The sequence below is a fragment of the Camelus bactrianus genome, chromosome 26 (genome assembly GCF_048773025.1).
Source record: "Camelus bactrianus isolate YW-2024 breed Bactrian camel chromosome 26, ASM4877302v1, whole genome shotgun sequence".
In the NCBI taxonomy this organism is placed as follows: domain Eukaryota; kingdom Metazoa; phylum Chordata; class Mammalia; order Artiodactyla; family Camelidae; genus Camelus; species Camelus bactrianus.
In genome coordinates, this window is record NC_133564.1 from 15181250 (window position 1) to 15208634 (window position 27385).

At 35.7% G+C, this 27385-nt stretch overlaps 1 protein-coding gene across 5 annotated transcripts in view; it reads left to right on the forward strand.

The window, feature by feature from the left end:
- Positions 1-27385, forward strand: part of TENM3 (teneurin transmembrane protein 3) — a 539016-nt gene that overhangs the window by 271175 nt on the left and 240456 nt on the right. Inside the window, exon 1 of one of the 5 annotated variants that reach the window (XM_074353572.1) lies at positions 20948-21075. The exons of the other annotated variants lie outside the window; for them this stretch is intronic. Within the exon in view, the coding sequence (XP_074209673.1) occupies positions 21033-21075 (43 nt within the window). The 5' untranslated portion in view covers positions 20948-21032. Of the gene's footprint in view, positions 1-20947; positions 21076-27385 lie in introns of those variants that run through there. 5 annotated transcript variants of the gene reach the window in all.

The following is a 27385-nucleotide window of genomic DNA, read 5'->3' on the forward strand; positions in this document are numbered from 1 at the left end:
CAATACCTAAGTTTCCCAGAGTCCATCCACAAAATCCTGTTGAACCAACAGTATATAACATGAGAAGAACAGTATTGTAATATGCTCAGCTCTGAATGCCAGGAACAGAGCTCCTTTGGTTAAATGTCTGGACTCCAACCTTACCACTTCTTGCACTACCATAGAGTAATGTATATAAGTAATTTCAAAAGGGGAAAAGGAAAGGGAACAATACACTCTAATGGCTGCTAAGAGGAGGAGAAAGGGCCCTGGGAAGTTAATCCTCGGTCAATCTTTGCCAGAGTGAAAATAAAATACCTCAGAGCTCTTCACCGCTGCCATGGGTCCGTTCTGAGACTTTTTGAGGCTTGCAAATCATTAGAGAGCCACCTTCAAAGCCAAACTCCCCATGGTCCCCAGGTAAACTGCAACACTGAAACTTCTCCATTTGAATAAGACAATTACAGGGTTTTAAGTAAATTAGATTTGGGACAATGTTTTAAGTAATTTTAATGAAAATTGGTATTTTTTTCTAGTATAGAAATCCTCTAGTAACAGAATTTACCCTGCCTGTCAACAAGAATAAAGTTATACTTGCCCTGAGTTTTATCTGCATTTGTTTCCCTGACCATTGTCTTGTGGAGATTTTAATGAGCAGTGAAATGACCAAAAGCTGGACAGCCAGGGGGAAGAAAATACAGATAATCTAAAACATGCTTAATTATCCTCAGTATAATAAAAACTTGACTGTAATAGGATAATGCAAGAACATTCAGATTATCTAAAAACATTCTGAAATGGCCTTCCACTGTTGGGAGACCAAATATGCTGCTTGCTATCTGTGTGATGGTCTTTCTTATATATATATAAATTGCTTATATATAAACCTATTATTATAAATTAAAAAGATTTATTATAAAAATAAGTACTTCTTAAGAGGTAAAAATGTGACTGAGATAATCATAGATGAATAGAAATTTAAGCAGAACAGCTGTCCCTGGGTAACTGTGGGGGTTGGGTTCCAGGACCCCCTGCAAATACCAGAATCAGAGGATGCTCAGGTCCCTTATATAAAATGATGTACTATTTGCATGTAACCTACGCACAGTCCTTTCATTTTAAATCATCTCTAGATTACTTATAATACCTAATACATTATAAATACTATATAAATAGTTGTAAATACAAGGTAAATGCTGTGTAAACAGTTGCCTGTGCAGCAAATTCAAGTTTTGCTGCTTGAAACTCTCTGGAATTTTTTTTTTCCCCCAAATATTTTTGATCCTGGGTTGGTTGAATCCTCAGATGTGGAACCCAAGGATTCAGAGGGCCAACTGTATTTCTTACGATATCACTTACATCCTTATACGTGTCACATTACTTATGTACTTATACATCGTACACTTTTTTGAAGGGCATCTGTATTCTTTGTGATATCACGGTGCATCATAAGTCTTACTCACTTTCATAAAAATTATATTCAGATGTTCACTTTTATTTTAAAACTTCGTTAAATTATTATTGCAGCCAGACATGATTAAGATAGTCACATTTCTCAGAACTCTCTACCGCTGTTTTCAATTAAACGTTTCCTAAAAGTTAAAAGAGTAGTTCATTTTAATCACTAAAGATATCCAGGTTGGGGGTGGGGAGCGAGGGGTGGATTTCTTGAGTGGACTTTTTAATTTTAGAAATTTCAGGGGATTCTTTGCCTTGTGTGTAAGTTATAGAGTCAGGGCTGTAACCTAGTTCTCCATTCTTTCTAGCATCTTGCACTTTTTAATGTTCTTCTACCTAAATGTGACTGTAACTGTCTTTTTCTTATCCTAGAGTTTCTATAATTCTGTTTTCTTTTTTTTTCTTGATTAAATGAGCAGTAGGTCTCTGTGTTGCATATTTTTTCAAATCTTACTTCTTATTTTATTATTTTTTTTTACACTTGTCTAATTAGCAGTCTTTGCTCTATTCTGATTAATCCTTTTTTGAGTGTTTCCTTGGACATAATTATGAGTATTAATATGCTGCTGAATACAGCTTTGTCCCCATTCTGTGTGCCAGATGCTTTTTTAATCATTATTTTGTGTACATTTTTTGACTGCAGATTTTATTTTTTTGATTTAAATTCACTGAAATCAGATAACTTCTTGAGCTGGAGAATATTAACTTTTAAAGATTTATTAAGATTTTCTTTGTATTTTTTTTTATTATGGTCTTCAAACTTTTTGCTTACATTCTCACTAGAAGAATTTTGATGAACTAAGTACTCTCACACTTTTTTTAGTTGAAATCTAACTTTTTTCATCACAAGTAAAAGTAGTTACAAGGGATTAATTTCCAATGTGTGACAAATATTAACATTTTGAATAAAACTGTTATAATTATTTAAATGTCCATTAAAATACATAATAAATGTCCTAATAATTTTATGCTCATGGTCATGTATTTACAAATAAATTTTATAACTCTCTGACAACTGGGTATTTTACATTTTGTGTTCTCTTTGAGACATGTATTTTCACTTCACTTTCCCTAGAGTATTTTATTTTAATGCAGTTTACCTTTATTCTTGAAAGTCCTTGATTCACAGACATATATAAATAAAATTTTTAATTAAAAACATTTTCTATGGCCACAAGGTTCTGAGAGCTAGAAACAAAATTTCTGCTTTGAGTTTTTAATATAGTTATAATCAGTACACACTTCATCCAAAACCAAATATGCATGTTCTAATGAAAAATTATTGAACATAAGAAAATAACATTCTATTGGAAATATGTCTCTTAATGAAATGAAATGTGGTGGTGTTTGTCTTGTCTTGTTTTATTGGGGAATAGTTTGTTCAGTGTTCTTTGGTTTGCTGCTTTTTTTTTTTTTTTTTTTTCTTTTCAGATTGAAGTAAGAAAGGAAAATCTTTTCTGTAGAGCCTCCTTCAGGCAAATCATTATCAAGGCCTGAAACTGACTCCTTTGCAACTGTGTAGCATGCATACCCCCCTTAGAAAGGTTCTCCTTACTCCCAAGAGTACAGATGCCACAACTTGAAGACCGCTTGTTTAATAGGACACCTTTTCATGAATGATCATGAGTATTTCTTTAAAAGGATATTCTTTATTAGTTGGTATCAGCATTTGCTCTGTATCTATGAAGCCAAATTCAAATTTATTGATTATTTAGACGGCTGAGTGTAATTCAGCTGGGGCATTACTGAGCACTGTGTTGTAGGCTAGTGTTCCTGACTCTTGTTCTTAGACACTAAGCAGACTTTGTGGAGACCCAAACATCTGTTCCTCACGCCCCAGTCCCAAACCTTCTCAGACAAGTAGATCTATCCCAGACTGAGAATCACTGATTCTCAATGTCCTTTTTAAGCCTGTTGGCTTTTTCATGTATTTGAAAGACTTGTTAAATTTTGAAGACTCCTCCTTTTGTTTTGTTTCTGTTCATTTTTTAATGAGTTTCTTACCATTTTGCTTTATATGATACATAGAGTTTGTGCCTACTGTATCTTCATTGTAGATTATGACCTTAATAGATCCATTTTCACCCAAATTAGTGCACTTTTGTATCATAATTACTACCTTACCTGATATTACTATTGTATCCCCTGCTTTCTTTTCAATTAACCTTTCCTGGTTTATCAGTGCATATAGCTTTGCATTTAATCTTTCCATTGTAACTGCTTCCTACTACCGTTGGTCCTCATGTGCAGAATGAGTTACTAGTCACGTTGTCCCATTCTCCTAGACCTACCCCAATTTGACACACCTCCGCTCTTCACAGGGGATGGCTTTAGCTGTGCTTTAGGAGGATTTCCCTAAATAAGTCCTTTGACTTTGCAGAGATTTCTCAAGATGGGCAGTGGAGGTTCAATGGAAGTTTTTCCTAACTGGTCACACTGACAGTGGATCTAGCTGAAAACCCTACCCTGCTTTTGTGATGTGATGGGCTCCTTTAGTTATATCCTTTAGTCATGTCAGTTCTTATTAGGAGAAGGGCGGGGGGGGGGGGCTGTTAGATGCCTATGCTTAAGTCACCATTTTATTTGACAGTTAGTTTTAAAATTATATTCTTTTAAAAATGTATCAGTGATTTTCAGATTGTGTAAATACAAAATCCTGGCCAATGGGATGGAGAATGGATTTGTCTACAATTTATGTATATTGCTTATTTAAAACTGGTCCTTTTTTGCTTTCGTTTTTTCAAAGTTTAAATATTCAATAAAATTACTTGACAGAAGTGTTAGAGAACAAATCATATTTATGGTAAAGGATATGTTTTATATGTTTAGCATTAGACTGAAATGCCATAGTACCAGAGGAAATTTAGAACGTGCTTTGCAGTTCTTAAAAAAATGATACTTCAGTAGCTTAGATCATTAGAAACCCTAACCTCTCTTCTACATATGTATACGTACTTCTTTATTCTATTCATAAATTTAACGTGCCTAAATGACAAGTGGTAGCAAGCCCACACTCGGGGATTTCATCTTCACTGACTAATTCATCAGACATTTTACCTTTCTGTAGGCACAGATGGTTTTAATATCTGTCTCTATTGAACAGTCACTCAGATGTGTCCATCTCCATCTTTACTGGATAAATAATAATTCATTATCTCTCAAGTGACTATGATAATTGGATTCCAAAAGAGGAGTCAAGATTTGTAAGTACTGGTCCTTTTCAGAATGGGCACTCTGAGTTCCTGTGTCTCTCATACATTTGAATACATTCCAGCTTAAGTAGAATTCATGACACGGTTCTCTTTTGTTTGTTATTTAGAATAGGTTTTGTGGGGAAGCCCTAAGTGTAACTTCTTTGCTTTCCAAAACAGGTCCCTCGTGGTATTACTTGACTCATTCCGAAGTGACCTACACTTGATCAAGTGAAGTTGCATCTAATAGCTGAAACTCCTCAGAGATTTTTAGTGGGTGTTAAAAATGAATTCTTTTGTCTAAAGCCATTTTAGTCTTTACCAAACCTTTACTTTTCCCCCTATTTTCATATTTAGAAAACAGGTTTATTTCTTTTTTTTGGTCTCCTATCAGTAAAATCAAAATAGGTATGTGACAGTGATTTTTGTGCCTGATTCTGCCTATTTGGGCTCGGTGAGGAGAGAAAAAGGGGGAAGGAAATAGACTTTTTAAGACTGGCTTGCTGATTTCTTTGATGCTGGAGGAACGTATGTTTTTGAGGTTAAATTTGTTAGAAGTTGGAAAATGTTGATTTTTTTTAGGTGAAAAGTGGTATCAACTGCATGAAATTTTAGCAACCCGTTGTAGCGTTCCCAGGTTTATAAACGATACACACACGTCTATGTGTTTGTACGTATACGTATATCTGATTTCTTAAGTTTTTATTGTGCTGATTGAAAACTCCAGATTTACTTACGCTTTTAAAAACCTCCTCTGTAACAAGTGAACTTTTAGGTCTGGCAGGGAAGCTGAACACCTCCCAGGACGGAGTATGCAGTCCTGATGGTCAGATGTTTTAAATGTTAGAAGAGTTTATTGTTGGAAGGAGAGGCTGAGGAGCCCGGCTGCCCCGTGTCTCGCAGCAGGTCATTTCCGACGTTGGCTCTGACACTTGCCGGGTCTTCGGAAAGGCTGCTCCTGTTCACTTCTCAAAGTTTCAGCTGGTTCAGGTGGACGCTGTTTCTAAAGCCACATTTCTTCCGAATCCCATTTATGAGTTCATGTGTTTAATTAGTGTAAGATTTGGGGAAAAATATATTAGCAAAATTTATTACATGTGTGTGTATCTTTTTTTGCTGTTTCTGATTATGAGGTACATGGAACGTCTGGTAGACCAGCCTCACCATCTGCGTGGCAGTTTGAGCACTCACTCTTCTTCATTACCCTGACTTCTTTTTAAATTTGATATATACTACATCTTAGAAAGTGAATTTAGGGTTGAAATTAAATTATTTCGCCAAAATTTGTGTAAAGAGAGAGCAGAATTGTCCTTGATGTGACCCTGCTCTTTTCAGCCACTCTTTCTTAATTTCATTTCCTCTCATTAGTCCTTCTTTGCTGTCTGGATTTGATTGACGACTGACTTCTAATGTTTCTTCTCAAAGACTAATTGTCGATAACTTAGTTGCTGTAGAGCTGAGTTGTCTTAATTTCTTAATTCTGGCAAACTTCTAAGAAAACTTGCAACCGGAAAATGATCTGCTTTTTGAAAACAGTCATGTTCCATTTCTAAACATGGATCTAAACTCGTTAGGGGTGATTCTGTGGTCGATGTTCCGAAGGTTCTCCACACCAGAGGGCTGTTGCAGAATGGAGGCGAAACAGATATTTCCGTGTGATTATCTTTATTCCAAATACGCATTTCGAGGATTCTGCCATTTTGTTAATATTCTTTAATAAATTTCAGTGGTGGCCTTGTTTGCTGTATTTATTGGTAGCATTACAAGAGGCAGTGCTTTTAAAAGTGTTCTTTTCCATCTAATGAAAACCTTTAAACACTCTTGAACATCTGAGATGACTGAGTGGCTGTGTAAGGACTGTGCCTCCTTGTGTGTGGGAGAGAGCCTGGTGAACACCCTCGCAGACCCCTGATGTGTGTGGGCCCAGGAGGGAGGGTGAGGACACTTTCCTTCCTCCCGTTGACGCAGTCAGTCTTCCACGTTTATGGAGATCCCCAGAAAGAAGAACCTGAGAGCCATGGTTTGCAGGTCCTGTTTACACTGTGTAAAACAAATAAACACACATGACCGAGCCCCCAGTGTATTCCCTATGGTCACAGGGTTCCTGAAAGTTAGAGACTGAAAAGAAGGCCTTGTGGATGGCCAGGGCCTTTCTTGCCTGCCTCTTAGCCCTCCTACAGCAGCTTTTTGTCAAGGTTTATAGTTGATTTGGTGGGGGGGGGGGTATTTTTCAACTGCATTTTGTGATTTTCCTTTAATTCAAGTTATGTGAATAAACTACATACATTTCCAAGATTACACTTATTTTTAGTACAGCAAAGCTATTTAATGAACTTTATATCTGAGATATAAAAGATCACAGTTCATCTATGACTTTATTTTTCAATGCCCATTTTTAATAATCATTTATGCCCTAAAATGTCCTAGGTAAAGGAAATGAATATTGAAAAATAAAGCAAAAATAATGAGTAAAATTATGGAGATGCTCTGGAAAACACTTGAAAAGGCTTACTATGGTAAAAAACAAAACAAAAAATTAATTTACTTTGGCAAGGATATATACTTTTATATCATACCAGTTGTAAATTTTCTACATGATAACAACTGTTTCCAAAATTTGCTTTATAAAATCTTTCATGAACAGATCTGAATATTAACATGGAATACTTTGCCCTGTAGAATTTAAGTAGCTTTACATTTTCATTTGTTTAAAATTTATTTTAGAGAACATTAAAAATAACTTTTGGAAGGTTGTATTTATAGTCTAAAAATAACCAGTCTAGTAAAATTAAGAAATTAGCCAAATAATCTCTAGAAAAAAATTTACTGAATTTAAAATTTTTTGATTAGCTATTTTAGTGCCATTTAAACCCTGACTTTAATGGTTGATGTACAATGTTGTGCTGTTATTCCTGCCTCTCATGTAATTCTTACTATTTTTTTTACCAAATAAAATCTGACTTTCACATATAGTTTTCTTTTGTTTAATAATTTGATCTCCTAAAAAAAATAGTATGGGGTAAAATTCTACTGTTCTGTTTTTCAAGATCTTTTCATAACCCCCATCGGGTGTCTTCCTAATCACCAGCCTTCATCTTCATACAGTGACGTGACTCTTTGCCACTAGAGGGCAGTAAAAAAATTGATGTTAATAAACATTTAACATTTTTTAAAGCTTTTACACCATTGTTATAGACTATCAACCCTAAAAAGTGATCTAGATGACTACTTCTCAGCCAGAAAGGACGTACACAAACCCGAGTAAAATTTTCCTGCGTATCTTCATAGATTGTAATTTAAAATCATCTTCCTTTTTCTGTTAGTAGTAATAAATCTGTTATTCATGATTTAAATACTCTTTTTTTTTTTTTTTCTGACATTGGCGTTTATTCCAGGCATTGAAAACCTTTATGGTTGATGGTTGTTGACTACTTTTTACTGGATAGATTCTTATTTGGCACATTTTATTTGCTCACATATTTTACTTGAAGGAATATTTTTCTTAAAAGATGTTTTCCAATATTACTGGAAATTGGAGCTAAAAAATAAAAGGTTCAGTAAGTAGTAAGTAAAATCACTTGGAGCCCAGTACTTATCCGTATTTTTCAGTGACTTAATACAGTAAGTATTCAGTTTAGTTTCTTGTTAGACACGAAAATATCCTCTTTTAGGTTGTAAAGCAACAAGTCGCCGTAATTTCGACGGTTTTACTACTGTTCCAATTTGAGTGGCTAGAATTACTGAGCAGTAGAAATGTTCAATATATCTCCAGTGATATACACGCATTTCTGACTTACTTAGTCCTGTGATGAAACGCCAAAGACCACTTCTGGGCTGAGTCAGCCTGTTCTGTTACATGATTTTAACTTACCTTCTTATTTATTTTATTTTTATGTATCAAAATTCATTAGTTTGAGAGTTATAAATATATTTATCATAGTCAGCCCGTCATCCCCGGAACACTGCAGCCTAAACTCAGGCTTATGAATACTTAATTACTAAATCTGAGAGTGTTACTGTCTTGTTGAAAAAGCAAAGCTTATGATATTGAATGTGCAATTTTGAAGAAATGAGGAATGCCACTTGTTTTTATTAAGCTGGGATTTGAATGTTTGAAGAAAGCATTGAGGGAGGCATTTCCTTCGAAACTGAGGTAATAAGACTCATTTGTGGTATTGAAAATATTATTTTTACAGTGCTCTATTCTTGATAAATAAACAGAAGTTTATGCTTGAAAGAAATAGATTTACTTTATGTGTCTGCTGATAAATTGCTTTTTGTCGTTTTTCATCCTATGGAGAATTCTATATAACTTCAAAATTAGAAGTAGACATGTTTGATCTCTCAATATGATACTATTTTCTTCTGATGGAAATACCAATATATTGATTTAGGATTTCCAATACATGCGAAACTGTTTTATAATGATAATTGATATTCTTGAAAGATAAATAAGGAGATGGAATTATAAAAAGTCTTTTCCCTTGAAGTTTTGCCTGTACATTTAGAAAATGAAGAAAGAAGATAAAAGAAAAGGAATAAAGATTTATTTAATGAAATTAAATTTCACTCTTCTTTGGATATGATATGTAACAACAGGAAGTATTTCAATATTCTTTCAAACACTGTGTCAACAGTATTCTGTTTTGAGAGATTATGCTGTATGTTACTGTAGGATTTTTAAAGTGGTTTTCAAGCCATCACATTTTTATTCTGTCCAAGCTGTGTAGAAGATTCACTTATTTTGGTCATGCTAAGCTTCTTTGTGAAATTGGTACTAAAGATAAAACAAAACCCAATAATAACTTAATTTAACAAATCTTAAGTGAAATCCAGAGTTTTACAGTACTGGGAGCAACATTTTTCACTAAATTTCACTCTCCCAGTCTCTCAAAATAAAGCTTTCACAAAGGAAGCTATTGGAAGCTGTTGGGACAATTAATTGTTTGCTAAAATTTCCTGGAAATACAGTACATACAGCACAGGGAACTATTTTCAATATCTTGTAGTACCCTATAATGAAAAAGAATATGAAAAGGAGTTTATGTATGACTGAAACATTATGCTGTACACCAGAAATTGATGGAACATTGTCAGCTGACTATACTTTGATTTAAAAAAAAAAATGGAAAAAAATTTCCTAGAAATACAGCAGGCCAGTTTCCTAATGGTGTTTTTCAAAATCACAGTTTCCTTTCTGCTGCAGTGTGAAATAAGCATTTTGAAATACAGGTTTTGAGTTTATTTGCAGGTCTTAAGTAACTAATATAGTAACAAATTTGGTTTAAAATTTTTTTTTAATTTAAAAGGCTATGGTAGTAAAGATGAGAAGTTAAAATGTGGGTTCTAATTTTATTTGTATCTTTGGAAAACATTAGTAAACTATTTAATGAATAATTAATTATGTCAGTTTAATTTTTCATTTACACTTAAAATAAAAAAACACAAATATTTTGTGAAGTTTTCTTAGGCTTCTTATTTTAACTCAGGGTTTGTGCTGTGGATTTCCACACGTAAAATTCTTGGTCAGTGACTGAAGTATGGCTTTAACATGGCAAATCGCAGCTGACATCTTTTTTAGGTAAATATCTCAGAGTGGGGAAAACTGGGTATTTATGAAGTGATTTTGAGATGTTTCCGGAGTCATCTTTTTTTTTATTTTGAAAGACACAGTAGTTAAAAGATTTCCTTTTCTTTTTATTAAATATTATTCTTTTTTAAGAGTAGTTTTTGTTTCTTTTAATATAATCACCTGTAAGAATTATCTATTTCCTGGGGCTTTAAGTTGAGAAATTTCATTTTGTCCAAGTGAGTAATCGAATATTTATAACACAAACTCTAAAAGATAATTCAAAGCGAAGCTAAGATTTTCTAAATTAAGACTTAAGTGTAACAATAAACAAGGAAACAAAAAAACCTGATATAAACCTAAAATTTAAATAGCTTTTCTTTTTCTTGTACTTTTTAACAGTAAAAAATACACTTAGACCCCCTTTACCTTGACTTTTTGAAATTCGTATGTAATAGATATTGCTTTGCTTTGGTTTTTGAGGTCTTTAAAATGAATTTTTGAGCTAAAGATTCATTATACTGGGTGGTAAACCCTCAAGTTTATACTTACTGAGTCTTTTTAAATGATAGTTGATTCTATTTTTAAATGTAATTATAATTTACTGCTAACAATAATTCAGTGCTTTTTTACTATATCTCAAAATTTAAGAGGCAACATTTGCTTATGTTGGTCATTCTGTTTCCTCTTCCTCGTTACTTTGATGAGAGGGAACACAGTATGCCAAAGAAGCAAATTTTCTTGCACAATGTACAACATTTTAGTAAATGCAGGTATTGTATCTTAATGGAATACATTTAAAATGCAATGTGAATTAGATAAATACTAAAGAATAACTTTATTAGCCTAAAAACAAAAGCCATCAATCCTCATAAACTCAATTTTACTAAACATTGATATTTAAACTAGTTACAATATATCTGTGACTTATCAAATGTAATATAAATTAGATACTTTCCTTTTTTTTTTCTTTTGGTTTTTTTCCAGCTTTATTGGCATTTAACTTACATACACACTGTATAAATTTAAGTTGTACAGCATAATGATTTGACTTACGCACATCATGGAATGATGGCCTACTACAGTAGGTTTAGTGAACATACATCATCTCGTAAAGAAATTAGATACTTTGCATTTGGACGTATTGAGCTAGATGCATTCATTGATAAATATGTTTGGGAGGATAATTACTGTTTTATGATAAATACACTTTTTTGTTACACTAATGCTTCTGAGTTTATGGCCCCTTTTCTTTCAAAATGATGAAGTAAACTCAGTTATTAATATGCTTAAATCCATATTGTAGATGTATTATACATTCCTGTGAACATAATCGTGCACATTGATTTTATTTTTCTTCTAGTGACATGAACAGAATATAACGTGAAGATAGCATCACTAACTGTGATTTAAACAAATATTACCCTGAAGTCTAATTCTGCAAATTTGACTGTTGAATGTATTAATAGGATTAAATGTTGGCATTGCAGAACAGAATCTACACTGCATTTTAGATTAAAATGGAGAATGTAAAGGATCTTTCTTCTTTCATCACCTTTTGCAAGTTTAGTATGATTTTAATTGCTAACCTGTGGAAATATCTACGTCTAGGCCATTATCTTGTACATGGCAAGACAGCCTTACCTCTGAGGGATCTGCATCATTTGAGCAGTGTGCGTTCATGCCAGTTCCTTTCAGAAACCACAAGTAGTTATTACACAGGAATCTGATCTGTTTTTATTGCCTTCTCCCATAGGATGCCTTCTTTGTAACGTATTACAGTGTACTTAAAAGAGGCCGTTATATTGAAATAAAAAGGATCCCGGGAAGCAGACACTAGTGCAGATCTTTAATATACTCTGAATTACACTAGGATTTTAGGTTCACCTCTAAAGTGGATCTTTTTAAAATTTGTTTTGGCTTTCTACATGTCATATACTTAAAGTTTTCATTGAAACTAATAGTATTACCCAAATTCTTGTTTAAGAACACATGCGGGGGAGAAAAGGTACTTATTTGGGCTTTGCCACGGCTGAAAAGGTTCATTTGATTTTCTTTCTTTTTTTCACATAATGAATGCAATATATTTAGTACTTATTACAAACCGCACCTTCTGTGTGAATGTATGAGGTATGTATTATCTCATTTAATTCACAAAACTCTGTGTAGGACAACTTCAGGTATAAAAAGTACCATGAATTTAAGAATTCACTTCTTTTTTTATTTTAAATGACTCTAATTACATAGATATTATTCAATGGTTAAAAATAATTTGTATTCTTTTCTTCATTTTAAATTAGTTTATTACTTTTTGGAAAGTGATTACATACTCTTGAAAGCATACGCATATTCATGGACATACGCTGTTGGCAATTGTTGACGGTGATTGTTTCGTGTAGTGGAAAGAGTTTCATCTTCAAGGTAAAAGGAGACCCCCAAATTGCTAAGTAAACATATTAAGTTGACTTTTGGAGCCACAATTTTAGTTTTTATTTATTTATCTTTTTAAACATACCTTCCTTAAAACATTTATTGATTTCTTTAGTTTGCTAATATAAATTTGGCTCCAGAATGTCTAATTTTTATGTGATGCACTGAATCTTCTTAAGTGCTTTATTAGTTAGTTACTTAGGTATTTGTGCAACTGAATCTTTTTTAATTTTTTTAAAAAAATTTAAATTGAAGTATAGTCATTTACAATGTGTCCATTTCTGGTGTACAGCATAATTTTTCAGTCATACATATACATACATGTATTTGTTTTCATATTCTTTTTCATTATTTATCACTGCAAGATAATGAATATAGTTCCCTGTGCTATACAGAAGAAATTTGTTTTTTATCTATTTTATATATAGTAGCTGTTATTTGGAATTCTCCAACTCCCATTTTATCCCTTCCCACTCCGTTCCCCTCTGGTAACCATAAGTTTATTTCCTATGTCTGTGAGTCTGTTTCTGTTTTGTAGGTAAGTTCTGTAGTGTTTTCCTTTTTCTTTTCTTTTCTTTTTTTTTTTAGATTCCACATATGAGTGGTATCACACAATTTTATTTTGAAAGAGAGAAGTTAGTACATTTTATAATGTGCTCTAAAACACAAAGGGAAAATGTATTGCTGGAAAAAAATTAAATCATTCTTTAATTTGTTGTGTTTACATGATCTCCAAAGCTACGTTTTCATAATTTTTCTTTACCATCTGAATATTACTATGACTTAAAATGATGTAGAGTAGACATTTCCAAATCAGTACTGTGTCTTTTTAGGAACTGTGAAATCATCTTTGGTTATTTTAGTAGTAAACTGAGCATTAGGGTTTGTATGGATCTGTAGGCTGGGAGGAACATGCCAAGCCACACAGTGGGCATGTATAAAATATTTAGACTTTAACAGAAAGAAAAACCAACCAACTTATTGAGTTATGTGTGAGTAAGAACACGACTCTGTTGAAATGATTGATGGTTTTCTCATCACATGTAAGTCACATGTAACAGACTAACATAATTTCACAAAACCTTTGCTTACCACTTACAAATTATCCAAAATTCTCTTACAAGAAAGATAACAGCATATGCTTCCTGAGCAAAACATTGTCTCACACCTTCCAAATCCGCCCTTCCTTCCTTCCTTCCTGTTTTTGGAGTTTAAATTGTCTTTTTATTTTGTATCTTTTTAAAATAAAAAATTTTAAAAATGCAATTTGCTAACTGTTTTCAGGCATTAAATATTTTATAGGAAAGAGACCGTCCATAATAAAAAGTTCTCTGTAATGGGAGGTTAATAAACTAGAGAGTCTGACTCCCCTCTTCCTTTCTCTTCCTTTCCTCCTCTTTTTCAAGGATTTTTAGCACTGATACATATCCACACAATGCCAAGGGTGGTGAGAGCTAGTGAGAAAAGTTCATTCATTCATTTATTCAACACACAGTCTCTTGAGTGCCTGCTCTGTGCTAGCGATTGGTAGTTTGTCATTGAACCACACAGGGTAGGTTCCTGCCACCATGGGACTTACAGTCCAGCTCTGCAGTCTGTAATAAAGAAGGAGTAAAGCCTGGTGATGGAGGGGCAGGAGGCAAGGAAGACACTGGGCAAATGATACAGTAGAGCGTAGTTGGAGGTGTCATCTCAGGATAGGGCGGTCAGGGGGTGCTTCTGGAAGGATGCGATACTTGACCTGAAAGGTGAAGATGGACCCGCCAAGTGAAGATCTGGGGAAGGAGTACTGAGAGCAGGGGCAGGGGAGTAGGACACGCGAAAGCCTGGATTGAGGAGGATGGAAAGGAGGCCACTGTGGCTGCAGAATCAGGGGGGAAGCAGAAAACAGTGTGGAATGCGGTGGAAAAGCTTGAAAGGGGACAAATCCTTGGGATGTTGCAGCCTTTGGTAAGTGGTTTGGGTTTAACCAGGGAATGAGCAAGTCTGATACAGTTTTTTTTAAACATGACCCTGACTTCTGGGTAGAGACTGAATAGATGTTGCCTTAACAGAATACAGTAGTAGGGAAGTTCCAAACATGTGTGGAATATAGTACAAAGTGGAAAATGATAAATTCTCTAAGAGAGGTATCGATCAAATGCTGTTGCAGAGAGCAACAGGCTTAGCTAGGAAGATCAGGAAAGATGAGTGGAGATGTTTCAAAAGTGAGAATGATTTAGACCTCAAGAAAAGAACGGTATTCCGAAGTGCGATACAGTTCAGGGAACTAGAGAAATTCAGTTTAATTTGAACTTAGTGGAAATTAAATTTGGGACCAGATCGTGGAGGATCTTGAACTCAGGATCAAAAATTTGCACTTTCCTGTAAGACGTGGGATGCCAGTGAAGAAATTAATTGTGGCAATATATCACAAATCTTAGTTAATTTGGAGTATGTGTAGTGTACTATGGGGGAGGGGGGTGCTCAGCTTAATTTTGCCACTAACTAGCTTTGCAAACTTGGGACCTTGTTTATTTTATCTTTATCATCTGTGAAATGAGAAGTTTAAACTAGTTGCCCTTTAAGGTCCCTGTTATTTTTAAAACATTATGATTTTTAATATAATGAGTACCAGAAATATTTTTAAAGCACAAGGCACTTAAATTTATTTGTTATTTCAACAAGTTAGTTTATATAGAAGGTCTGCAGACAGTGTTATTAGCTGAGGTCACGTAGAGTAGCTTTATTGCCCTTTTCCCCAGCTCTGTATGTCCTTTCTTGCTCTGGAATGCTTTTCAGACAGCAAATCTACAACGTTAGCTGGGCAGAGAGTCCAAATACTTTTTTTCTCACTGCAAAATGCACAATATTGAATGCAGTAATTTTCCTCTAGAATAGCATTTCTCTTTTTTGTTCCTGTTTATATTTCCTAGAAGAGGGGTGTATAAGGTGTTGGTTACCCAAGTACTCATGTCAGAGCATAATGTTCTGGGGTTGTTCAGTTTTGCTTTTGGTTCTCATACTGTTGTTCGTAGGTCCCTCGCTGTTGCCCCCTCTCCCATTTAGCAATGGTCGAACCATTCCTCCACTTCCGTTCTTACACAGAAGCCACCATTTTAGCACCAACACAGTCCTCAAATTCTCACTCTCTTCCACTAGAAATTTCTAACCACCAGATTGACAATGCACTTATCACACATTGTTAATATCTATGGGGCTACATCTCTGTAATTATTATATTAATTTTATATAATATTGTTGGGCTTTTGAATAATTATAAGTATTCAGGTATTTTATTAATACCTAAGAGTGTTCATCAAAGAGACAATATATCTGGATTTTCATCCTGTTGAAATAACCACGGCCACCACCTGACATTGCTTGGGTTACTCTGTGAGTCATTTCTGCATCTTTAGTTGCATAAGGTACTGTGTATTATCTTTAAAATGCTGTCCTTTCCTTTTTGGCACGGGTGAGAGATCATGCTGGGTACCAGCATCCTTTGTGCTCTCCTCTCCTGGGCCCTGGGAGTCAGGAGCTCATGAAACAGTGAGTCATATTGTAGTGGATGTATAAAGACGTCAGATTACAGGGAAAAAAAACTGGTGTCCTCTGGGTAGTTACAATTTTTGATTTCATGGAAAAGCAAACAGGACAGTTGCACTCAGTGTTGTATGAGGTTAAGTATCACTACTATTTATTTTAGTTATACCAAAGAATTGCTCAAAAATACATTTTAAATGATTTTGCGCATGATGGGGTTTCCAAGATTGTTCCTCGGTGCAGTCAGTACAAAATGAAAGGAGTCCTTGGCAACTCTGGTGGTATCTGAGGCCTCGTATTAAGCGTAAACTTGCTAGCTCTTGGCTTTGGAGCAGAAACACTCAAGACAGAGGCTGCGCTGGCCTCTTAGGGTCTCCTGAACCTTTTCTCCCCACCGCAGTGTCAGCTCTGTGCCTGCTTGTGTTTTTCTCGCCTTTCTTCTTGAGATCCCAGTATAGTGCGCGTAAGAGATGCGTGAGCAATTCAGAGAAAAAAGAGAAAGGGCTTAACATATGCAGATGGATGTGGCACTTCACATCCACTACTTCAAAACACTCCAGTGAATCAACAAGGACTTTACAGTCTCCTGACCTCCGTTGTGAGCTGGGAAGCCTGTTCTGGGTTTTTAAAGACTGTTTTGCAAAGAGAAATTTATAATGAGGTTTTTCTTTGAATGCCCATGTGCTCAGTACTTTTTAAAAAAAATTAATGGAATAAACTTTAAGGCAAAAAACTACCTCCAAAAACGATAACAGGACAAATATTTTGATGTAATCTTTGGGAGATTATTGTATATCATGGTTGAGTTTGGGACACGAAGGATGTTTGTCAGGTGAGTGAATGAATTTCACTACATGTATGTCGCTGAATATTGTTAACACTATGCTTAATTTCATCACATTAAAAATTTGCAGTAAAATTTATATATGTATAAATGTATATTCCATGTATATATGTTTCCTGTCTCTATGAAACAGTTGTTTCATGTAGGGTGAAACTTACAGTTTACAGTGAAACTTAGGAACCGTAAGCATTTTGATGACCTGATTTTCTTTCCTATATTTTGATTATGTTTCACATCCTGGTACATGACTCTAATCTCAAATTTAATTTTCTTTTTCATTAACTCATACAACATGGTACTCTGGTAGATTTTGCTTTGTAGAATACTGATATTTTTTTTCATCAGTGTGTTTTATTAATGGGAAAGTGGTAACTAGTGTTTTTTCACATTGTTCAAGGATCCCATTGAAATTTGTGAAACACGTTTGGGAAAATTGTGTTATTTCCCCCCCCACCCCAGTCTTTTTCCTTCAAAGGCGAATTATATTCAGTTGATTATAAGAAGTCCCAGGGGAGTACTTTTTAGTAGCTTTGAGTTGTTTACCATAGATTGTAATGCGGGACACCTACAGAATCCACTTGTGACGGGGAGGTTTGCGGGGGTATCGCATTACACTGTCAGCAGGGGATGCCATGGACATTGGTGTAAAGTAAGAAGGAAGGGACTGAGATGCCGAACGGTAATTGGAAAGAGAGAAATAAATCCTTCCCTTTCAGTTGCTTCACTGATTCCCAATGTTCCAGGTAAAGTGTGCCTGCTGAGTGGCTGCGAAGAACAGGTACGCGCTAGCATCCCATTAATTTCAGAGGGATGTCAGTGGCCTGCATCTCCCCAGCAGGTGTGACGAGCTGAGGGAAGGAGGTGGACTCGGGGAACAGTACGGGGGCAGGGTGCAAAGAGGTCGTCGCCCAGTTAGTGTGACTCTCGAAACAAATGACAGTACGTGTGGGACATCTCCTTAGAAGCCTGTATTCCTAATGATTCTCCTGAAATTCCCAATGTTGCTATGAATTTTTGTAGAGTTGAAGCCGCATTAGAATTATGACAGCATATGTTAAAATTGTGCAGTATGGTTCAGTCATATAACGGTAACATTTACCGAAATGATTTTAAAATCTAGCAGACAGTGAAGTTACCCTGATAGGGAACTTGGTTTTGATTCCAATAATGAGATATACGGTGTGGTGTCAAAAACTGTCTTCCAGTTGACACAACAATCCATAATTTATAGATTGCCTTAAAAATTAAAAGACAAAGTCAATTATAACTAATTATGATGCTACATTTGCCTGAGAAGTTATCATATCCTTTGGGATAAAGGGAGTAAGATTCATGTCAGTCAGGAATCTTTTGCTGCAGCTTCCTGGTTCTATCTTAAGAATTTTTCAGTGTTGTTTCGTGAGAATCCTAAGCCACTGAAAGCCTGGAACCCCGCTATTTTTAGCAAGAATGGTAGAAGTTGCGGTGCCTCATTGCACATTTGTTCCTATTCTGAACGTCTTCTCTGTGCCAGATCTTCAGAGAGGTTACTGGAAGTTTTGCTCGATGACTGCTGAATCAGTCAGAAATAAATTTTAAATGATGCTGGAGAAAATAATAATTCCCTGCACTCCAGCATCAAGATAGCCTTGCTATTCCTGTTGCTTCTGGTTTCAAATACTCAAAAGAAAACAGAAGTCCAAAATAGTACATGTTTATTAAATCTTCATTTCACAGCATTTTTTAACCGTCAGAAGCCAAGCTATCTACAAATGATACTGTAAAACAGTGTTTTAGCATCTTTTAAAGAGATGAAAAGCAGTGTTTTATATTTTCCTATAATTTTATGTCAGAAGGAGAATTTTATGTCCTTCATAAAAAGAATGTTAAGCTATTAAAAGGAAAATTCACCATTGTCTAAACTTCCTAGAAAATTTAACGATCTGTATATCAAGTCATTGGCGAGGGCTCCTCTGGCGTGTGCCTTGATCATCGAGCAGTTTATACATGTATGTGAAGCACGTGTTGTATGTTGCAGAATCGGCCACAGCCCATGTGAGTTGCATAGGCTTCTTTCCTTATCCAGGAGGAAAGGACAGAACATTCTGGAGTAAGACTAAGGGACTGTGTGTTCAAGGAAGACAAGCTACAATAAACTAGTTGTTTGAGTAATATTCTAAGTTGTTATCCTTTTTATATATTTAGGATTTCACGTTGCAAAGCTTTCAGAGGGTGACCTAGTACATGCCAATGACAAAAGCTCCTTGTAACAATTCACAGCATGCTTTATGCTTTATGAAATGGGATTGTAAAAATCCTCTCAAAAATGACATCCGAAATAGCATTAAAACACAATTTCCTTTGATAAGGCTTTAAGGCACTCACATGAAAAGTGATACCCCTTTGAGTGAGACTGTCAGCACCGTGTGACATTGTGTTGCTCATAACTGGCATGAATCCATTAAGGGTGCGAGGGGTCATTTATTTTCCTCATGAAGTCATTACACACCATTATTGATTTCTGTTCAGTCAGTCAGATTGATCATTATGTACATTAATGCTAAGTCTTGATTTCATGCACTTTAAATGATAGATATTATCATATCTAAAGTTAGAGTTTAAGATTAAGTTAAAATCATAATAGTTATGAAAAACTAATCCTGTAATTGGTTTACTAACCGAGAACACGGTTACTGGAATTATAAAAATGATACTGATCTTTAAAAACTTATAACCACCCATCTTCAGTGTCTTGTTGGCTGAATAGTATAAACAGATAACTTTTAATTTATTTCTAAATTAATAAGACTGGAATGTGGGTGTTTCTAACATTCCTCTTTTACTGCTGCCGGTTTTATAAGTGGCTGTACTTACTGTCTGCTGATTTGCAATTGCGTCTGTTGCTCTTCCATTTCCAGATTTCCTCCTTTTTGCCATGTAAATGAAAACAAAGGGTAAATCCTTAACCACATTCCTGGTTCTTGGGCGAAGGAAAATGAATGGATGCCAGTGTATGATATTCCGTTCTGGAAACATAGATGGATACCAAACACTGCATGGCTCTTGTTACAGAATCATTTTAGGTTAAATTGTTCATTTAATTGGAATGGTGGAGGACTGATGTTTCTTTACACTCCCTGGAAGTGACTTTGTCAAGAGAAGCAGCAATTTAGCAATCTACATTCTTTCCAGTTTCTGTTTCCTCTAAGACCAGTGATCTTTTCCTTAACTTCATGCATTAGATTTCTGTTTTACTTGCAGGGACACTTCAAGAGTTCTAGCAGCTTTTTAACTTTCGTATTTGGGGGAGGTTTGAAAGATTTCTCTTACCTCTCCTTTTGAAATTTGATCTAGGAGTTACGGGTTCACGCGGAAGTGAGATGGTGTCGATGGGCTCCCCTTTCTCTGGCAGGTCTGCAGCCTCCAGTGCAGGAGGACCCAGTGGGCCCAAGTTTATGGCGGCAGCGCCTTTAGAGAAGTTGTCTGCTCAGCACGTCTGCACAGGCTTCTTGCCTGGCTCATTGAAGGAAACCCGAGCAAAGCTGTGATATTAATGAATGATGACAAGCCTTTTGCCTGTCAGGCAGAGGTTCCTGCCTTCCTCCTTTAAGACAAAAACTTAATGGAAGATGCTCAGATGGGCAGGCTCTCTGATGATACCCCTTAAGTGCTCATCCCTTTTCTGATGTGAATATTCAGAGAGCCGTGAAGCTGCAAGTGTGGCGGCGTTTAATATCGTCTTTCTCATGATGCCTGAATAATTTTCCAGAGAGTGATCGCCGCAGCTGCTGTGAACACGGTTATTTGTTTGTTTTTCACCTTGGTCCTGGTGGAATGCTGACCCAGCTAATCTTCGGGACTCACGGGGAAAATGGTTTCATATTCATAGGTCCTCGTCTGTGCTTTCAAATAAACACAGAACGGGAGCTTCTGACCAGCCACTTTAAATAAGAGAGAAATAACGCCAACTGTTTCTTTAGTTTCCTTTACGAGTGAAAGAAAAATGACCGTTAATGAAGAATTTGGTGAAAAATGAAGACAATCTTGCATACTTTTAATGGATGTTTGTGAGAGGAAAGGAAAAAGCGTAGGCTGTCGTGGTGAGTTATAGAATGTTCCCGAGATTTCCCTCTGGTAGTGGTGCTCATTATGTTAAACAGCCGAGCTTTTAAGCTACTGTAGTTTTCGTTTTATGTGTATTGGCCTTCATTTGCTGAAATGCTTGAAGTTCACAGTAGTAAAGTCATTTTGCAAACGGGGTGTAATTACAAAGGTATCTTATGCTTACCAACAGCTTTTTTGGATCAATTTAATTATCATTACTTGTGGATACTGTAAATTGAATATCCCTTCCCTAATTACATTAAACTCAGGGGTTAGCTGCTTAAACATCTAAATGAGAAAAGTTCATCCTTTGCTATAAATAGGAGAATTGTTCTCTTATTTAGACTGACCTTAGAAGCTAAGCGTTTTCCGTGATATTGTCAGGTGAGCATTATAAAGACAGTCTGTAATGAGATCTGTAATGAGGGACTAAGGTATAATGGCCCTTTGAAAAAGTTAATTTATTCAGCATTTTCTTATTGCACGATGGAATTAAAGTTTGTGTGTATGTCCAGACCCCCCCACTTTTAAAGGGGCCAGTCACACTGTTCTTGTTTTACTCATAGTCTGCCAGTAATTTGAAGTGGTTTAATATTACTATTCCAGCTTAAAGGAAGCGGCCATAAAAGCAGTGAAGTAGTCTGGCCCTTTTAAACAGACCTAATTTATTTAGGGACCAGGAATGCGCCTTTGCCTGCTTTTTCCCTTTCCCCTCTTTTACACCAATGGTGTACAGGAATTTATTCAAGCCACAGAAAGAGGACATTTTTCTCAGAAGAGAAAATATACCTTTAGACACCTATAAACAGGAACTGTTTTTTCCTGTTGTGGAAAATTGACCTTTAATTAGTCGGTGTGTGTATATTCAGCTAGTATTTGTTGTCCGTTCAGCTCAGGTGATTTTGTGCTTTGGAAGAAACCAGGTTGTTCTGGTGAGAGATTTGATTGATTTCTGCCTGTTACAGTCATTGTAAATTGCAGTGCGTGCATAGGGACTTGCTTTTATTTACTTTATTTTCTTTCGCAATTGTAGATTCATTAAAAATCCGTCTATTACAATTGAAACCCTTAAACCTGGAAGCCTGGCTGCTTACTTTCACAGAACAGCTCCTGCTGAAAATGCTTTATGATTTAGCATAAAAACTTGTAAATAGGACAAATTGAGGCTAGATGTGTTAGGATCTGAAGCAATTCCTGAGATAACTAGAAGAGGTTTTTACTATGTAAACAAGTAGCTGAAATCATCAATAGGTAATGGGCAATTTTGAAACGGATCAGAACACATCCTGAATGTTTTCCAAAATTCCTAATGAGGTCTATTGAAGAATAAAACAGAATCGAGAAAAAAAATGTAGACTCAATAACAATAAAGAATTAGCAAGTGTTTTTGATCTAATCTATGAATTTCCCAAAAACAATTCCATGTTATACTAAGGTATGCCGAGTGTGGTGTATTTACAGCTATTATAAGTATTGTCAACAATACTAAATTCTGGAAATGTGCTTTTGATGGGATACTAAATAACAAAATGAAAATACTTCAGATTTAAGTATATCTTTTAATACCTTTTTAAAGCTAGTTTCTTGAAAATATGGAATCTCACATACCATTTACAGCTGTTAAAGCTATGAAATTGAATGTTCGTACAAGTGGCAATTTTCCTAATCAATTCAAAGGCACTGAACTCTGGAATTACATTTCTAATATTAGAGGACCAACCATAGGCAACCTAACCTTAAAAAAAACAGGCAGCAATTTTATGCTTCTCATACAATTAGACACAGTTACCAGTTCCATCAGTCCATTAACAGGCGGTCAAGTTTTATTCTTCATAAAAAGCAATCAGAGGTAGACATTTATACGTAGATGTGTACAGATAAGGCAGGAATTTCAAAGGGCCCTGCACATAAAACCCTTCCAGAAAAGAGTAAAGAGGTCAAGAGACTATTTATCAATCGTTGGGTTATGAGAACTCAAGATCGTGAGAAGGAAGAATAGTTTGAAGCTGATTTAGACGTCAATGCATCTGATGCTTTTCCTGCTCAAAATTAAACACAGGTTTGGTTGGGTGGGTGTGTGTTGGTTGGTGGGTTTTATCTTCAGCAGCACATGACACCTTATAGTCACATAACAGTTGAAGTTTTCAGTCCAGAGTCTGTGGAACCAGAATGTGTCAAAGACACTGGCTTCTTAGAAGAATGATGCTGACTTATGTAACCTCTTTCTGTAATCTCTAGTAAAGCACCGGGATGTAGGTGTTTCAGATGTTGATATACTTGACACGCATTAAGTTGATCTCAGAAATTCAGGGCTCACTTCTTGGGAAATTTTTACGCACTGTGAAATATTTATGCTGTTCTGCATGCTCGGTTATTAAGTGTCGTGGTTCCTTCTGATCATGCTGATTGTGTTTCACTGAGATGGCACCACGTTGGGCAAAATCTTGCTAAAACTTTTCTCCCACTAACTTTTTCAGTGGCTTCCTCTGCACTCTCTATTAAAAATGATTTTCTCAGGACTTTATTAAAAGACATTTTTAAAAATTCTAGATTTTGGTACAATGCACAGGATGGTTTTATATAAAGCAGCGTGTGTATCAGCTCTGCCACAGGCAAGTTTCCTCAAAGAACTAAGTAGTTTTGCCTTAGGTAGTATTAAGCATTTAGCAGAACGTGTAAGTGCTTTGTAGTATAATTCTTTTGAAGCAGGAAAATGAAGGCATGGAGTCTGTGGTCACTCGGTGTACATTCAGTGCCAGGACTGTGAACTGACTTGACGTGGTAGTAAAACCGTTCGTCTGGTGATCAAGAAATAAGAACATAGAATACTGAGGTTACCTAATTCAGGGTGATCTGAAGAATGCCCCTCGAAGTTGGAGGTTCAAGAATTCAGTCCTAACGTGTAAGGTAATGAACAGACATGAGAGCCCTGGTGGAAAAAAGATACCATGACAATTAGTTTTCACAACTCTGGGGTCTTGGTCCCACTTTTCAGATAGTACCACTAAGTCTCATAGGAGTCAAAACAGACTGATAAGGAGATGGGTATTTGAATCCGGGTGTAGGTCACTCTGAAGTCTCAGTGGAAAGCTGCCTACCCTGCCTACCACACAATGTGGCCCATGGGTTTGGCTGTCGGTGTAAACATGGAGAAGAAATGCTGAGAAAGGGAAACTGTCCTCGCTTCTCTCTTCTTCTGTTTCTTTTTTGTAAATTCTGCTCATCACAGCCCATCACTGTTCTTCTCCTGTAATCTTCATGCCTTGCCCCCAATTCTTGACAAATAAGTCTGAGCCAGAAGCATACTTAAAATGCAAATGCATCTTCAGGACAACTCCTTGGGCCCCTCTTAAGTTCTAGAACTCTCATCGCTCACAGCACCTAAGAACTAAAAGAAATAGACCTCTGATGGCAGGATGTGCTGTTCAATAGGGTTTACTGACGAACAGAATCCTGTAAACCCAACCAAAGGCCAGATCCCCAACTACTAAAATCTCTACCACTCTTCTCCCAAGATATATTATCTTCTTCTTTAAAACTTTTACAGACTCATAATAGTGCTGGCTACGTAAACCTTGGGTAGCAAATGTCATCATAAAGTATCCATGTGTTTTTAAAGGGAAGTGTTAGAAAGGCTTTTTCTAGCATGGACCTCTTGGAATAGCAATGGGGCCAGAATCCAGAAGAGTGAAAAATAATTTTTGTGTAAGGCACTTATATGACTTCCGGTTTACATAACCATCTAAATATTGTTCCTAAGTGTCAGAAATAGTTCTGGTCTATGTCTGAAGTATGGAATTCGGGAAGTAAATACTCGAGTAGCTGAGACATAATAAAGTGAGCCCAAGTAAATATCTGGAGTTTATCAGTGAATTATTGGACTGTTGTAAATAAGTAGGTATCATGTTCCAAAGACCATCTGAAAATATATATTACGAATTGTATTGAAAGTTAAAGGAGATTCTTAGGTGATTATAGCTTACTTTTATCTATTTATACTGTACACTTGGCATGTATTATCTTAACCCTTTCTTTACCATAATTTATCTCTTCTTCTTCTCCCCCAATTGCATTCTTACCTTTTTTTTTTTAAATTAGAAGTCGAGGAGTAAGCTAGTGAAGCTTAAATACTTTTTATTGTGCCAGTCCTAACAATGGAAGCTCCTGAAGCTAGATGGTAGAGTCTGTTTCCTTTTTTCTTTTTCCCTTTCTGGTCCCTGAATTATGGTTCATGCTGAAAATCTTGTGCCAAGTAGGTATGTCAGCTAGGGGGAAATGAACATCAGATGGCAGAGGCGTGATTGTGACTGACATTACCTTCTTGTTACCTTAGTACAGACACATCAGCAGACTTAAGTTAATACAGTAGCCAAACTCAGTCATAGTTTCACTTGCTAATCATCGAAGGCACAAGTCAATGGTACCTAACTTCACACTACTCAAAATAGCTTTGTGTACTGACAAGAAGGCATTAAATTTCCATCACAAACTCTCTATCCAGAGACCAAATGTGAAAAGATACTTAGGAACATACAAATAAATGAGTTAATTACTTACAAATATGACAGAGGGTTGGTTTTCTTAATATATAAAGAGCTTTTACAAATCAATAAAAATGAGACAACAGAAAAATGGGAAATTTATAAAAAGTGACATGGATAGCTAAGAACCATGAAACCATTTCATTGATCATTATTAATGATCAATGAAATAAAAAATACAGCAGAACTGAGGTATATTACATTTCTCACAATGGCAAAAATTTTTTAAACTTACTAATGCCACTGTCATATGCTTCTGGTAGGAGTGTTCCCTAATGGACAGTTTAAGGAGCACAATTTAGCAATACATGTTAAAATTTTTTTAAGAATATATCATTTGGTTTAGACATTTATATTTGAAATCCTGAGTAAAAATTTGAAAACCTCTGTATGTGTGTGTGTAAGAACATTTATCAGCATTGTTTGCAATATCAAAGAACCCCTCAATGGCCAAAAATACAGGATCCTTTGAAAGTACTCTGATTTTGTGCTATATGATCTCTAATAATTACTGAAAGAACTTATGATGTATTAGGTAGGAAAAAATTTAGGTTACAGAAGAGCATATATAGTGTGTTCCTGTTTCATATATATCCAGTGTATATTTGAGTAAGAAAAAATCTGAGAGTTCTCCCTAAGTGATAGCCATATCTATTTCTGGGTGGAGAGAGTTAGGGAGATTTTATTTATTTGTTTTATTTCTTTGACTCTTCTAACTTTTTAAGAATGATGAACCTGGGCTGTTATGTATGCAAAAAGTGAAGAGAAGGCCATGAAGCTTTGGCCAGCAGATGATTTACTTCGTTCTCTTCGCCTCAGAAAAGTTCTGCCGAGCAAATACTTGTCTGGCTTGGGTAGTGAGGGTCAGATGACACCCATTTCTTCGGTTCACGAGTGGTTCCGGCTGTATGTAGTGAAGTACCTGGTACAGTCACACCGATAATCACCATTAAATCAGCCAATGAATAGACCTGAAGAAAAAAGAAAATGAAGAGAGAAAAATTCAATTTGAAAGAGCTATTGACATTTAAAAAATATTTTAAATTGTGTCTTAAAGTAAGGGTTGTTGTTGAACGCTGTAGCACATATAACCTTTGCAGTTTATCTGATTGCATGACACCTTAGGCACATTAGCAGGGGAATTTACCCACACTTCATAAGTATCCAGCAGGTAATGTTATTAATGGGGCTTTGGCAAGGGCAAGTTGGGTCATATTTGAGGGTATTTGTTTTTCATAAATTATTGTTTAATTAAAGTAATTCAGGTACATAGTTAAAAACTCAGCAGTCCTGAAGGAGCCATCGTGAAGGATGGCATCCCTCACCTCACCCACCCCGTTTCCGCGTCCAGAAGCAGCTGCTCCACACTTTGGGCTGTTTATTTGGTGGTTAAATTCGTATTACTAGATAACATTATCATTATTTCTCAATTTATCCGTTTTAAATATTATCTGTTGGTGCCTTATGACATGAGAGCACATCCTTCTTGTAGTTTATCTACTGATTGCTTTTCTCCATTCTTCCGTGGTAGTTATATGACTATTTTAAATTTAGTCATCAAGTCTAAGTATATATCATTAACTAGACAACCACAGATCATGATCTAACTGTGGTTGTTCTCCAGTGCCGTCTCATTCTCCTTGGATTATGTTCAGTTTGTATCCCACCCTTCATCCTGTGGAAGCTTGAAGGGTGGTAACTTTGCTCTGGGAGTTACAGCATTTCATAATGACGTGTCGTGTGTGTGTGTGTGTGTGTGTGTGTT